This window comes from Harpegnathos saltator, unplaced genomic scaffold, assembly GCF_003227715.2.
Source record: "Harpegnathos saltator strain DR-91 unplaced genomic scaffold, Hsal_v8.6 scaffold696, whole genome shotgun sequence".
Classification (NCBI taxonomy): domain Eukaryota; kingdom Metazoa; phylum Arthropoda; class Insecta; order Hymenoptera; family Formicidae; genus Harpegnathos; species Harpegnathos saltator.
The window spans coordinates 250026-266263 of record NW_020230533.1 but is presented as its reverse complement, the minus strand read 5'-3'; the positions used below and the strand labels follow the sequence as shown (position 1 = coordinate 266263).

At 45.7% G+C, this 16238-nt stretch overlaps 1 protein-coding gene across 1 annotated transcript in view; it reads right to left on the bottom strand.

Moving 5' to 3' along the window:
• Window positions 1–545: 545 nt before the first annotated feature.
• The window catches only part of dve (SATB1_N and homeodomain domain-containing protein dve), a 62610-nt gene continuing 46917 nt past the window's right edge, over window positions 546–16238 (bottom strand). Inside the window, exons 3-7 of the mRNA XM_011148730.2 lie at window positions 9943–10085; window positions 9396–9698; window positions 4159–4698; window positions 2310–2693; window positions 546–969 (exon numbers count right to left, since the gene is read on the bottom strand). Of these exons, the coding sequence (XP_011147032.1) occupies window positions 793–969; window positions 2310–2693; window positions 4159–4698; window positions 9396–9698; window positions 9943–10085 (1547 nt within the window). The 3' untranslated portion in view covers window positions 546–792. The remainder of the gene's footprint in view (window positions 970–2309; window positions 2694–4158; window positions 4699–9395; window positions 9699–9942; window positions 10086–16238) is intronic.

Sequence of the window (16238 nt, the reverse complement as noted above, 5' to 3'; positions counted from 1 at the left end):
CGAGCGGCGTCGAGTAGACAGATAGTGCGCCGCGCTTTTAGAGACAGACTCATTGACTATTGTGACGTTTGAGTTAGGGTTGACTCGATGACAACGTCGCTGTCTTATCTTAGCTGCGAGATTTTGGTCGGGGCGGTTGCTTTGTGCGCCGCTACACTTGGAGACAGTATCGTTGCGCGCGCGCCTGTGTGCACGCACCGACATCCGTTTATGCACAGCTCCTGCGAAACTCGCGAGACACACCGTATACCCCCCCCTACACTCCCCTCCCCCGACCCCGACAATCTATCTCGCACTCACCCTTCGCGAGACGAACGGGCAAACGAGAGCGAGCGCAGTATCGCGTCGCCCTCTTAAGACTCTTACCTCTTCCGCTCTTTTTCTCTCTCTCTCTCTCTCCCTCTCTCTCTCTCTCTCTCGCTTTCAGCTTCGGCCAACAACTGTCACGGACGCATCTACGATGCGAAGAGACTTGTGAGAGAAAAAAAAAATTCGTCTGGCGTCTCCCCGAGGAAGGACATGGCACTTGACACACGACTCTGCTGTGACGTGTGTATAGCTTTTATTCGACATCATCTCGTATTTACACTCATGAAAGTCCATAATAATTATATTAATTATTACGTGATAATTACAATGAATGTGCGGCCCGTTAAAACGTTAAAGCCGCGTATCAACGTAAGGAGTAACAGATTGGTTAACGATTTTCCCTTTATTTCGTCCGACGCGCGCTTGTCCGCTCGCCGCGCTTCGCTCTTCTCGTCTCTAGCGGACGTTACTTAACGAAATCAACTAGTCCGCGTGATATGGATGCTGCTGCGGTGACTCGCCCTCAAACAAAGCCATCTTCAGCCGTTTGTTCTTGGCCCTGCGGTTCTTGAACCAGAATTGCACGTTCTTCGGCTCCAGACGCGGGAACTTCTGACGATAGGGCATCTTGTTCAGCTCCTCCGTGTACGACAGAATGAGCTACGGACCGATCGTAAAATATCTTTCAGACCAACGGACCTTCCCCGTTGTGGGCGCAGATGGGGCATCATACGGTCGGACCTGTCGTCCGACGTCGCGACGAGACGAGACGGTGGCGGGATTTCACGAATTGGGTTCGCGCGTGCGGGGAAACCGCGTCTAGAGCAATCGTGTCTGTGCGTCTAGCCTCTCGAGTAGAAAAATTTATAAAGCTCTGGTAAGGGCCTGATTATTTTTCCTTTAATTAATTAATAAGATTAATCGGGCCCTAGTAGGGATAGAAAGATAAGGCCCTACAAAATAACAAATGTAACAAATGGTTTGACGGTCCTTGTAAGGCAATATTATGAGGGCCTCATAAGGCAATATCAATAGGGCCTTATAAGGAAATATTTTATTATTGTTTGAGTAAAAATACTCGTTCTTTTTATTTCAAGAAATTTAGATTGTAATTTCTCTATTTCTTTATAACCTCGTTAGTATACGAGAATTTTTTATTTTAAAAACATAGCATACTTTACAAATAAAATAGAGCATTCTTTACACATAAAAATCTTGTTACTGTTTTCATTAAAGTTTGCTGCGTTTCAAAACGAAAGCAATATTAGAAAGATCCTTGGAACAGACTAATGAATATGGTGACTAATAAAACTAATAAAATTTGTTTTTAATTACGGTACATTAAGAAATTATTAAGAAATTAAGAAATTTTGGAGAGCACCGGATAGAGAGCGTACCTACTAAAACAATACTAAACTATGACAATTTTATTACATCATTTCAGATCTTATTAATTTTCTACAACAAAACTTGATTTGGTATATCTAAAGCATCTCCTTAAAAGATCCTTTTAAAACTCACATTAATTTTCCATATCAAAGCTTTATTTCGTAAAATCGTAAAATCTAAGGCATCCCTAAAAAGTCCTTCTAAAGCCTTTCTCAGCTTTCCCCGATGGAAGCCTATTATTTCGTAAAATTTAAGGCAACTCTAATAAATCCTTCTAAAGCTCTCATCAATTTTCCTTATCAAAGTCTTATTTCGTAAAATCCAAGGTATCCCTAAAAGATCCATCCCAGGGCCTGATGCGGTAATAATAATGACATCCATTTTCAGGACATCCCTTCAGCCTTATCGGGGCCTTATGCTTCATGTCAGGATGGCCCTGACAATTTTTTGCTCGGGCTCTTGAACGTAGCGTATCTTTAGCGACTAGATGCGCGGCCGTTATTAATCCACCACTGGAATTTGCCGCGTTGCAACGTGCTTAATATAATACCGTCGCCGAAGGAGGGACAAATTAGCGCGATAACGATGCTTAGGCGTCCATCCATACATACCGCGTGGCTCGGGTGAGTGCTGCGCTTGAACCAATACTCCAGTCTCGGCACTTCCGTCACGGGATCGATGAACGTCCGGTTCCTCTTCCTCCTCTCGTCGGCCAGCATGCTGGTGGGACAGCCGGCTGGCCCGCGCGGCGGCAGGTAATGCGACATGTACATTATGCCGTGGCCGAACATGGGGCTGGGCACCAGCGAGAATCCCGGCGGAATGGGGCCCGTGTGTCTCGCCTCGTCATCCTCCGAGCCGGAGGACACCCTCGCGTCCTCCTGCTTCACCGACGAGGGCGTCGAAGACGGCGGCTGTTGGTCCTCCGGTCTCGTGGTCAAGGACAGCGGGCCGACGGGCGGACTGCTCGGAGGGCAGGGTGACCCCGACGTCGACTGAAAGCAGCGGGGTCGACATCTTTACTTCTCTTTAGGGCCCTTTTTTGCGCCGGACACGCGCTTTTCAGAGTTCAAGTGTCAATTTGTGATATTGGCTCGGGCTATGAAAAAGTGTACGTGTGCTGAAGGATCGACGGTACAACGACGGCGAATGAATGAATGAACGAATGATTGCTCGAGTGCGATGAAGTTGAATTTAATTGAGAAATTCGACGGAATTTTTCGACTGACCGAACATCTCTCCTTCATATACGCAAATTCCAAACGCTCCAATCATTCGTCGACATGCAAGCGATTCTTCCTTTGAGCGAACTTCTGAAGATTCTCTGAGAGATATTTCGAGGGGAAAATCATTCGTTCGAGTTTCCAATATTTAAATCCCATTAAAGGCCATGATTATTTTGCAGACACTGCCAGTCGAAGGACCAATCTCTTTAACCCTTTAACGCCCGACTTTTTAATAAGTGTTTTAAGAATAAAATTTGAATTTTTTTGAACTGAGACTATAAGTGGTGATAACCAAAACAAATGTCAGAATTTTATATCTACGAGAAACTATCTTTCCAAGCAGAAACTACTCCCAGAAGCGAAAAATACGCCTGATCGGTTAAATTTTTTTTTATTAATTTCAATAATATCTTATAGATCACCATTTAGATGGTCAATCGTCCCTTCATTTTTCGCCGCATAAAAGGTGCTGTAGGTCATCAGGTTTCACGAAAATAGGTTAATTTCTTGATTTTCGTGCTCACCATATCGGATCCGCCATTTTGAATTTCTGTATTCTTTTAATTTCACATTTTGCATCTGAGAAAGCTTCCAAATGTATAAAATTATAACAGATACCGATCTATTCATTTATAGCGCACTTCTAGATGTCAGTAACAATGCTAACTATGCCTACTTGGAATCTGACGAAACATGTTATCATTAAAACTGAGCTAAAAACAGACTAAATCGAATCTACATACAATCTATACACTGAGAAAAATATCCGAAATATCCGATTGTTAATTTCGTTATCCGATCAAATGTCCGGTGTATTTAATCGGATATTTCATCGGATAACAGAATTAACAATCGGATATTTCTGATATTTTTCTCTGTGTATAGCATTTTTTAGAACAAGAATTCACCTTTACGGTGCAAGTGCAAAGAAAACGAAAGTATCTCCTTTTTTGAATCCAAGTTGTGTGGATTCTCAAATGCGTTTCTGGTAACTATAGTTACCAGTAGGCGTTAAAGGGTTAAAGCCTAGAAGAACTAGGACCACTTTTACAGCACAGGCGCGGATACGACTGGAGTGTTAAGGACATCAAAATCAAACACGTACACGTATTTGTAATTTTATTTGATCGAGAAAAAGCGTCCCCCTCGAATGGAAGGCTGGCCGTTAGTGGGTTGACGTATTTCGAGGCGAAATCCGCAGGGAAATTTCGTGTTCGATCGCTGCAGCGCGTACCTGCTGCCTGATGTCGTCCTCCTCGTCAGTGCAATCCTCGCTGACGATGCTGGCACCTCTCGGGCTGAGTCCAGGCGGGCTGCAGCCGTTCATGCTGGCTCTCTTCTGCGCCGCCCTCGCGTTCTTAAACCAGTACACGACGTTGTTCGCGTCCAACGGCTTTCTGCCCCGGCGCGAGTCCAGTGAGTTCAATTCCGCGACATAGTGCTGGATCTGCTCGCGCGACGGGTGCTGATTCTCGGCGAACCAGCGCTGCAGACGCGGCAGCTCGAGTTCCGAGTCGAAGCTGGTCCTCATCCGGGTCTTGTGCGAATACTGGAGGAGCGCCGGGTGCGGCGGCCCGATCGGGCCGCTACCGGGCGTGATCGAGCCGCCGCTGTCGGGCTGCGGGCTTTGCGTATGGTGATGGTGGTGATTGGTAGTCGGTGCTATCGGGTTTATACCGAGACCTATCTGTTGCTGCTGCAACCACGTCTCAAAGTTCCTCTTCGTCTCCTCCGAGAGGTCATTGCCGCCCCGGCAGAGGGACAGCAGGGTCATCTGCAAGAGAAAAGCGACAGACGTTCTCTTTCAGAGATCCTGTTCCTGCGAGCTAATGTCCCGGTGCTAGTAGCAGTGGTCCTATTTAGAGTGGCTCGCGCTAAATTTTATGTATTATCGGTCGCGACAAGTTTCGCGACAAGAGCCGAATGAAATGAAAAGCCGTGTAATAAACGCTGAGAGAAACGTTACGTTGCTCGCCGCCACCTTAAAAATTGATAATCAACATCGAGTGTTTGTTATTCAGGTCTGCGGAGTTACTCTTTGAATTCTTGAAGACTGAGCTGTCGTGTCACTGAATGGTAATTCAATTTCTGAGACGAAACATTGTGTTACAAATAAATGTACACTCGACACGCTTCTCTACTCTACACGACTGTGGACGTTGGCGGCGCACAATTCACAGTCCCATTGCCAAGACGCGAATAGTTACGTCCGATTGTATTATTGACACGCTTGTGCATCAATCTAGGCTGCTAGAGCGGCCATTTGTCGAGAGAGATTAGCGAGAGCCGTGGTAGTAGCGAGAAGCGCAATCCGGTTCCTCCGGTGTTATCTTCCACGCTATCTGTAAAGTCGAGGCGAGAGAAGAGCGCGAGGGAGTGCCGAGTGCGGAGTCGCGCGAGAAAAATCGCCGAGAGCGATTGATCGCGCGTGAAAATTGAAATTCCCTGCCCGGGCGGATCGGTTCTTCGAGGCTTCGAGGGGCGAGGAGACGCTGCAACGAGGAGAGACGACGAGAACGTTGTTGGTGTCGTTCTCGTCGCCGTCGCCGTCGTCGCCGTCGACGGCGACGGAGGCATTAAGATGACAGATTATGGAAAAGTTTCGCGCCTCAGGAAATGGTGCGTGCACCGCCTTATCTGCGCGGCCGATGATTTATACGAACAAATATCTCCGGGCTAGGAGGATCAGGCGCTCGACGCCACTTTAATAACGCGTTAATCCGTAACGCGCGTATCCGTGGCACCTCGGTAGCGTCAGACGCTGCAAGGCGACAACTATCCGGGAACGCGCAACGCGCAACACGCGCGCGCGCGCGCGCGCGCGACAGCACCTCGAATCCTCATCCGCCTCAGTTTTACGACACCGCACTTAATCACTCCAGGTAGGCAGGCGAGAGACGCGAGTCTGACAGGCGCTCTCGAGATTTCAGAAATCGGTCGGCAAACAGCGGAATGCCGTCGAAAGCGGGACGGCCGGCTTATCTGAGAAGATGTTGCGCCGCGATTCGAGCCTGATTTACACGTATTTATTATTCAAGAGTGACGCGCACGGCAATCGGCTGATCCGTGGCGTGGTGGTAAATCAATCGCGCGATCACAAGACCCTGATCAAACAATCCGCGGGTAACGAGTCCGCGACGATTGCCGACGCACGCTCGTCGCGAGGATCGTCGTTTCGGTGACTTCCTCTCCCCCTCTCTCCTCTCTCTTCTTTTCTCTCTCTCTCTCTCTCTCTCTCTCTCTCTCTCTCTCTCTCTCTCTCTGTCTCTTTCGTACATTTTTCTCTTATTTCAATTCGTGCGTCTTCTTGGAATCGTTTGTCTTTTTTTTCAACTGTTGATTGCTTCCTCCTGTCTTTTCAGGAGGTGTCTTCAAAGGTGTCAGATGAAACAGGTCCGTTCGCGCATCTTAATTTACCTCAACTCTTTATCTCGACGCTTTATCTCGCTTTATCGCAACTTATTTTCTAAATGCGCCTTTCAAACTGCAGAGAAGTGACACAGAATTAAAATTTCGCTCTCGTCTTGCCTAGTCTATGCTGGAGAAATCTTAGTCGCGGCGCGAATTTCATTGCGTCACAGGATGCACACGGATTTAGGCGAATTTAGGCGACTGCGGGAGCAAATCTTTGCAGCTTTTGTTTCGGAAATACATATCCCTGCGGAGCACGTAAATCGGCCGTCGCATCGGCTGCAGCAGAAATGTGCGAAAATATGTAATAGATAGGTCAACGACGCGCGGCGCGGCGCGGCGGCGCCGTTGCGGCGCTGCAAAATACGATTAAACGTTAATCCTGATGCACCGGGTGACGTTTGTTACGTGACTCTTCTATATTTCAAAGCGAACAGGACTCAGAATAGATTCCGCCGCTCTTTATTGTCTGCTGCCGTGTCAACGCGGCTGATTTACGCTGCCGATCCCAATAAACGCGCGCCTCGTTTCAGCCTCGCGAAAGGTATTTATTGCCGTTCCGAAATTTTTCGTCACACACCGTGACGCAAATATGAGCTATCCGTACTTGAGAAATCACGCGTCCTCCGGATGCCTCTCTCTCTCTCTCTCTCTCTCTCTCTTTGTACGAACATCCTCCGTGCGAACGTGTGGCATTCCTTTACCAGACGCGTTAAAATATTCTCCGCAGCTTTGCGCGATAAATTCTCGCTCTGGGAAAAAAGCGCGAGTTCCCGTGCTGTTTCCTCCGCCTTTCCATTTTAAGCAGAGAGCTCGCGTGTAAAATAAAAATGGAATTCCCAGCTGGTCCCCGCACGGGGGATAAACAATTTTGAACGAGAGAAAAGAAATAAAAACCCGGCAATATTCTCTGATCGGAATCTTTGGAATGTTGTGTCTGGGAAAATCTCGGGGAGTTTCTGCTTCTGCGCCGGTTAGCCGGATAAGAAGCAGAAACTCTCTCGTTGAACCTCGTTGAGAGCAACGAATCGCAAAGCGTAGCGAAGAATTCGCGATCATCGGGAATCGTCGCTCTCGTGCCAGAGAGCCTCGTGCGAGCGAGAGGAGCAGGAGAGAGAGAGAGAGAGAGAGAGAGAGAGAGAAGCCCGAGAGAGCGCGGCACGTCTTCGTGCATCATTGTCAGATTAGTCCAAATCTACGCGAGAGACGCCGGTTCTCCATCACAGCGGTTCGCCATTAGCCGACGGGCTACGAAACTCAAGCAGGAAACGTTTGCCGGGGAAAATTGGTAATCATAGACCACCGTGAGCGGCATTAAAGTTCGGGGATGGGCGGGTAGCGGGATCTTCAAAGAGAGTGCACTTAGATAATGCCGGGTCGGAGGAGGCAGGGCACCTCTCCTTCCCCCTCTTGCCCTCTCCCTCTAGCCCCGGTACCGATATCGAGGGGGCTTTTGATGAAGGCTGCGAATTTGGTTGAGTAAAGGGTAATCCTATCATACGCTATGAGATCTTCCGCTGTCGGAAGGGCACGTCTACGCGCGAGCGGGCCGACCCGAAAAATCGGCGGAGCTATTTCAATCTCTTCGGGGGACGAAATCGAGAGAGGATCGCGGGGTCGCTGATAAGTCTCCCTCTCTCTCTCTCTCTCTCTCTCTCTCTCTCTCTCTCTCTCTCTCTCTCTCCCTGTTCCGGAAAGTCATCGCAATAGAAAATTTCGCGTTAGCCCAGACAGTCGGGGGATTACGTTTTGTGATTCCGACAGAGCTCGGGAGAGCAAGCTACTAATTCGCGCGGCGTTAGTGACTTTCCGTCGACGTCAGCTGTAAGTATTCCAAGTGTCGGCGGAATTTGGACATTGCCACGAAAGTTCGCCTTTCTACGGTCACGTGGCGGTCGATATTCATCGCGGCGATTCATCGCGGTCCCGGGACGACCGATGATGTTTATCGTTGCCTCGCGACAGGATTCAATCGTCGGGACGAACTGAAATATCGAGAACGAAAATCTAAGATTTTGCTAATCTGGGAATGACTCTCTCTCTCTCTCTCTCTCTCCTCGGTATTGATCATTATCGCGGTAATTATATATACATGAGCTGAACAAGCGAAGATGTGTTGCGAATGTTGCGCATAAAATTTTGCTCGGGCAAATTGGCAGGAAGTGCACAGCCGGGGGAGAGGGAAATTATCGGTTGAGAAACATTCGGGAGGGAAAACGGCCAGCGCGTTGGCTTCTCGATTGACGACTCGAAACCAAGAAAGCATTTATTCAAGGCGAGGATCAACGAGCCGCGAGCAAGAACCTACCGAAGATTACCAGCGCCGTTCTTGCGAGAGGTACAAGGGTACCGAGGCCGGAGGACTTCTTAATGAGATTAAGTGCCCCGACGACAAACACTCTCTGGCTAGATTTACATTTTATACATTTTTAAGCGGTCGTCTTACCACGAATATTCCCTACTCCGATCTCGCCTTGAATGGTCCTTAAATTCTCTCGGTGCGCCGTTACTTAGTCCTCTAACCTAAATAAACCGCGCCTTTACTGGCAATACTTCCACGCGAGAGAGAGAGAGAGAGAGAGAGAGAGAGAGAGAGAGAGAGAGAGAGAGAGAAACACTTTTCGCTTGAGAGCAGCCTCGAAATCCATCCGGTGAAATGTACGCTGACGTTCCAGACGATTTGAGCACCCTTTTGTTTAGATCTTCTCTCTTTCGAATTTCCTTCGTCGGAGCCGAAAGTTTCGTTCGAGCAAAACGCGTTCGGCTCGCGTTCATCGTCGCGATAATTCAACCAATCTTTTTTCTCCGTACAATTCAACTCGCAGCCGATGATCCGGTGAGAGAACTTGCTCCCGACAAATCCCCGACAAATTAAGTTCTCTCACTCGACTGATCCGCTATCGTTCGGAATTGCATCGCAAAACCGCTGCTCAAACCGTTTTGAAAGTACGTTTTGGTGCATGTTTTAGAGATCACTCGTCTATCCTGTTTCCTCGGACAGGCATTTATTGTGCCGAGAAACGCGGAACTCGAAAGTTAGAGATTAAGAAGGCCGCATACCTCGTCCAAGGGGCATCCTGCGGAGACGAGCAGCGTGTGGCTGTGCAACAGCAGCAGCCTCAGCAATTTATTTCTAACTTCAGCGGCTGGACTCGGGGGTGGTGGCCTGGATCTGTACACCTGAATTTTCAGGGTCGCCACCGACGTCAGCTCGGCCAGGATGTCTCCCACCGTCAGTAGCGGCCCATCGGCGACCTTTTCCATCGGCAAGGGTTTCCAGTTCCGTATGACGATGCTCCCCCTGGCGCTCGGTATCAGGTCGCTGGAATAGCCTAAACGAACCAGCGCTTCGCCCACCAGGTCCTGTCGGCAGAGAGAATCGACTCCTTCAGCAGTTTTGCCAGGAAGGGTTGCATCGAGATGAAGCACGGCAGCTTCGGTGAAAAACAACGTCCAACACGTTGGAGTACTCGAGGTACTCGAGTTCTCTCGCCAAGTCGTGAAATTTGCTCTATTCGCACTAATGTCCAGACCTTTCGGTCCTATCGAGGACTCTTCGCCAGTGTTTTCGCGATATATCTGACGAGGAAGAAAGTATAAGACTTACCTGGAAGGGCATAGCCACCGGAATGATAACGTAAGAGTCCGTCTCCACCTGAGGACTTCGCCATTTTTCGCGACTGTTGCTCACTTGGCTTTCCACAATATTGTGAATCGTCTCCACCACACAATGCACCGGCAGATTTTTCGCTGCAACAGACAAAGGAGTTTGCGTGAAGTAACGCGCCCGGCAATCCTCTTATCGCGGAATTAACAATGGAACATGACGAATTTACGGCGGGTAAATTAGCTAACGATCGCATCCTTTTATTTGCGAATGCACCTCAATTACCCCTTGTTCCTTTTCTTTCCGAGAATTCTACAGTCGCTTTCTGGAACACTGAAAAGCTGGTGCTTTCAAGATGCTGCTGCACCCCTCGCTTTGACCTTGACTGCATATCGTCGTGTATTCGTCGATTTTTCGTTCTTTTTGCTTCGGCATAGTTGCTCAATCTCGAGGCTCGAAGAGTGCTGGAATATTTTACGACCTCTATGGAGTGCGAGCCGTGTTAGCGGCTTTAATTAATTCGGCTCGTAAACCGAGCATACGGAAGACGTCTTCATGCGAGGGGCTCAGTTCATGAGAACCTTAAATCGTCTGGTAGCTTCGACTGAAGCACTATTTCCGTACATCCGGCTGACAATAGGTATAGTCTTTGGCGTTTCGGGATCCAAATTCGAGGGGGCTAGGATGATTCGCGAAGCGCGCATTGAAGATCGCCGAGAGTAGAGAGAAGAAGAGAGAGAGAGAGAGAGGGGAAAGGGTGGGCGGAGAGGGAGAGAGAGAGAGAGAAGTTTAACTCCAGCGCTAAGCATATGCAGATCCACTCGTCTATCCCGAGACAATGGGACCTGTGCGATGGCACAATAGCTGCGATCCTTGTGTAACCCTGACTTAAGTCCGGGAGTCTATCCCACTCCAGGTCATAATCCCAGACTTCTGCGAAACCGAGGAAATGGAGTGCGAGAAGGAAGAGAGGGATGAGAGAGAGAGAGAGAGAGAGAGGGGAGGCGGGTGAGATAGAGATAGAGAAGGAGAGGAAGCTGAAAGAAAGAGCGAGGGGAAGAAAAAGGGAAAATTCCGCCCGTTCAATTTCATTGATTATACAGCGTCATACTTATCCATTTAATAAGATCGTTTAATAACAATCCTTTCATGATTATTGTTCCGTTTCTTTCCGGCGAGATGCCTTGTCTTTCATAACGCTCGGGAGCAGCTATGCCGAAGAGGAGTTGTAATAAATAAATCGCTGAAGAATAAAGTGTTGCGGATACGGAAGAATGTTAACGGAGATTTAATTTGTCTGTAATTATACATACGGCACATGCGCAGTATAAAGAACTAAAAAATATTCCGACGGGGAAGTACAGTAAAGTCCCAGTAATCGGACGTTTAAACGTAGGTCGTCACAAAAAATACAATAATTTAATATCAAGAATAGTTCTGATAGGAATATCTGCATTTATTCGTAAACTTAAAATTCCCTTAAGTAGAGAAAAGTGATTTAAACCAATGTATATATCTATTATTAATTAAATATTTACGCAAGTAATGAAGCGCATTGATGTACCAGTGACCGGGCAATTGAAATTAACATTCGGATATAATTTGTCCCAATATCTGACCGCAATTAGACAATTAGTATACGCTAACGGGAAATAATATAAATATAAAGATGTTACCTCTTAATAAATTTATTAACGATTGACCATTACTTTGCCAAACCACCAGGTGCATACTTATTTAATTAATTTTTACTTTAATATCAAATTGAGTATATTTTTTTTGCAACTAATCGTCAAATATTGGAGTTTTTTTTTAATACAATAATTATTACCTTTATTCATTATTGTTAAAACAAATAGTAAATATTTTTTTTCAAAGTGGCCGGATACTGGGACACGTTCGGCCATTGGGACGTTTGTCTTAGCAAGATTCGTGGTTAAAAGACAAAAGAATGAGACGACGAATTTCTGATTGAATATCTCGTGTAAATTCAGTCCCGAGCTTGAGCGCAATATCGACACTGCAGCTCGCCAGGCATAATAATAAGCTAATCAAAGTGCAATATTAGATTGTAGCGGGATTGATAGATAGGTCTCTTGATGCACGGCGCTAAGACCCCGTCAAAGATGACCAACAAAGGATTTACTGCCGGCGGCATGATATTAGGTATTAATGGCCGAAACTTCCATCTAATACGCCGGACATCATAGAACCCACCCCCGCGTTGCATAAGACAGGTCGTATCTACCGGGCCCGAAGGCTGACCAGCGTCCACCTTAATCTAGGGACGTATAGTTTTCATTAAGGCGTCCCGTCCTTGCGTCGTCTTTGTACCGGGATCAGCTGGTTTAAGGTGGGCTTTTACGCCGCAGGATTTAATCGCGGGGACATCGTATTACGCGCTCTGTTTATTACCGACGCGTCTCCACGCGAATCTGCGCCGCTACACTCGTATCTCGTCGCCGGATCGCGGCAGTGTCCGTCCGCGATATTCGTTGTTGATTATTGGGATCGTCTTCGTAGGTCAAAGTGCTGAATAGCGCCGAATAAGTCGACCTTCTACTGCTATTCGGAGAATAACGAAAGAAAGAACTAACGCCCGGTTTCTTCACACCTCTCCCAATATAGTTATCTTCCAGATAAAGATATCCGTCTGATAATTAGAAATTCGTTTTCTTCGCTGAAACCTTTGGTTACGTCTAACAGGATAGCTATTCTTCATACTACTAATTTTCGACACAAAATATACTAGAAATTTACTACACAATATAATTATCCGACTCAATGGAGAAGGAAGAAAAAGAGGAGCAAATTTTACGAAAAACTGAAATTGATTTGTTCATCGACATTACATTAAGATATAAACATATCGTCGAAAATAAAAGAACCGATGGAACAACGTAGAGAGATGAAAATGAAGCTTGGGAAAAAATTTGCGATGAATTTGATGCTGTTTCGGGAAATTTTCCTCGTCTTCTTTTTACAAACTCTTCACCAACATCATCATCAGATTCATAAATATTAATATCCACACGCAACAAATCCATTATTATGTTTGTGTTTTCATGAAAACAGCAACGATTACGTATTCTTATGATTTTTAGGCTATGAAATCAATATCTGTCAGATATCCGCTACTTCAGGTAGAGAATAAATTTATCTGCCGGATACAAATTTTACAAAGGTGAAGAAAACAGATTCTGAGAGAAATCTCATGGATGGAAGTTATCGACAATTTATCTAGAAGTGAAGAAATTGGGCATAAGGCTATAAATCGCAGAGGAAATAGCGATGGTAAGTTAAATCAGCGATGATAAATTCTTCGGAAGATACAACTTCAAGGTGAGCTTTAATCGAACACATCGTTCGTCGCCGCCGACTTTCGAGCTGCTGATAAACACTTGTCGGGCCAAAAGTAAGTTTGTCGGGAATGTAAAAGAAGAAATGGAAGAGAGAGAAGGAGGGAGAGGGAGAGAGAGAGAGAGAGAGAGAGAGAGAGAGAGAGAGAGAGAAAGAGAGAGAGGTGGCAGCCACTCATCCGCGAAATCTTTAATCTCTGCAACCGCAAAGACATTTCTCATTTCTGGTGCAGGCCCTATCAGGCTTCCGGTTATCTCCCCGCACGACGGAAGCGTCATGCCGCTTCGTCTTTGACAGCTCTCGTCGGAAGATAAGATTCATCCGTGGGGCAACCCTTGAAGAAGCGAAACCAGTTTCTCTCGATGGCTCTTTTTCATTTGCGACGGCTTCATCTCGCGTTTCGCGTTAGCCATTTCTCGTATTGTTAGGCTTTGCCGCGGCAACATCCATTTAATCTTAAATTGACTCACGTCACTCTCCCGTGTTAACATTGCCCGTGATAACATTGCCGGCTAAAGTCCGACGATCGGAGCGTACTTTAATGAGAAAATCGTAAATTTTATTGCAAATTTGAAAATATATAACATTGCGCTTTTGATATTTATCCGGCACAGAACAAGCTGTTTTTTAGCTCGCTTCTGTGCCCGTAAACACTAAAATTTAGCGTCGTTTCACACGTCAGAATCAACCCAATGAGCATGCCAAAAAAGTGTATTCAAGGTGTATTACCCGAGAGAAGTGTGCCGATTGCAGGTTTAATTGTTAAAAATTACCATTTCCTTCTTCCACAAGGGAGTCTTTTTCTCAGCCGAATGCATCAGGCTCGCAAGCGCGGAGTTTTCGACATCGCAAATTAACGGAGCGCCCAGTTCCGCGAGCACTGAGGCGCGTGCTCGTTCAGATACGAGATAAAAAGTTGGAACATATTTTTCGACACCCCGCTATCGCCCGTTCCGCACCGCCGCGATAATAGCTGCGCTCGCCGCGCGAAGTACGATTCGAAGGGGATGCGGCCAGAGAAATCTTCGCCGCGAATATTTCTCTCCGCGTCCTCGACCCTCGTTTCTCCCCGCGCGCGAGATGATTACCGACGCGCCCCGAGATTACCGAGGATCTTTCTAAATCACCAGCGGGAGAGACCCGCGCCATTTAGATCCATCGACAGTGACGTTTCCGCTGTTACGTCGGATGCGCTCGAGCGCGATTCAACACGGCGCGGCGGGGAGAGAAGTGAAATTCATTTCTCTCGGTGTGAGCTAAGATGGACTCGAAGATAATTCCGGCATCGAAAAGAGCCGTACTTGTTCGCTGAAAGTATCGCCGACCGTCGTTAACGCCGTATTACCGAGAAATCAGCCAATTCGAGGAACAGAAAACTTTCGATAATTCGTGCTAACTTTTAATTAACCCTTTGCTGCATAGTGCTACCTATCATCCAAGCTTGGATGATAGGTAGCACTATGCTCCAAGTCGAAAACGCTCCGCGCTTGCGAGCCTGATGCATTCGGCTGAGAAAAAGACTCCTTGGAAGAAGAAATGTAATTAACAATTAAACCTGCATCGCACATTTCTCTCGGGTAATACACCTTGAATACACTTTTTTGGCATGCTCATTGGGTTCTCCAATAATTTAAATGTTTCACATATTTCTTTAGCATATTTGGTATTGTTGGACTAGTAAAATGTTCCTCTAACTAACATAACAGCTTTTAGAGTCATTTCAAATAAGTAATTTGTAGAGATGTGCGAACTATTCGAATTCGAATCGAATCTAATGTAATTCGATTCGGTTCGAATCCGAATCCCTATGATACGAATCCGAATAATTCGAAAGTCTCGAATCGCGAGGATTCAAATACGAATCACATATATTAGCGTTTGTGCGTATCAGCGTATAAAACGGGCCATCTGGGCCTGTATATTTGAACCCTTAACTTATTTTTAATTAATTATTAATTAATAATGTTTAATTGCCGTAATTAACCAAACTTATAATTAATAACTTAATTACAAATTACTATAAATATTTAAATATTTTATTTTAAGATATTTTATTTTAAGATAATATTACAATATTAATATTCCTTTTCATATTAAAATCTTCCATCATTATTTGCACGTTTGATATTCATGTTAAATTTTTTAATGGTTCGATTCGATTTGATTCGAATTCGAGTGAAATTTCATAGATTCGATTCGATTCGAATCCGAATTTAAAAAATGAGATTCGATTCGATTCGATTCGACATAAAAATTCTTGACTCGCACATCTCTAGTAATTTGTTATTAATGAGCACATACTGAACAAAACTGTCGTTTTTAGAGAGTAAATTCATTTATATGAGATTTTTAGTAATAACGTATACTTCCAAATCATTATCTGGAGGTTTCTGGGGTTGCTGAATACAAATCCGGTGTGAAAAATACAAAATTCAAAATGGCGAAGCCAATATGGCGGAGGGAATTTTCAAAATCCGTCGAACTCGCTTGAAACTTGTTACTCGGGGGTTTTTCAAGTCGCTGAATACGAATCCGGTGTGAAAAATACAAAATTCAAAATGACGGACCTCATATGGCGAACATAATTATAGAAATGAAACAATTTACTTTGAACATTGATTGGGCTATCGATCGATTGGGTTTAGCTGACTGCGCTTGAGAACCGGGCAACCTGACCGGTATCGAACCTTGTCGTAAATATCCGTCATAGCTCCGGCACTTCGAATTTTCGATAATTTGAATAATTCGATAACTCGAATTTGTAATTAACAATCTCGAAAACCCTTAAATAACAAATTTCAAGAGAATTCGGCTGATTTTGAAAATTTCGTTTACCACATTGGATCCGCCATTTTGAATTTCGTATTTTTCACACCGGATTTGTATTCAGAGAGGTCCAGAAAACTCCCGAGTAACAAGTTTCACAAAATTATATT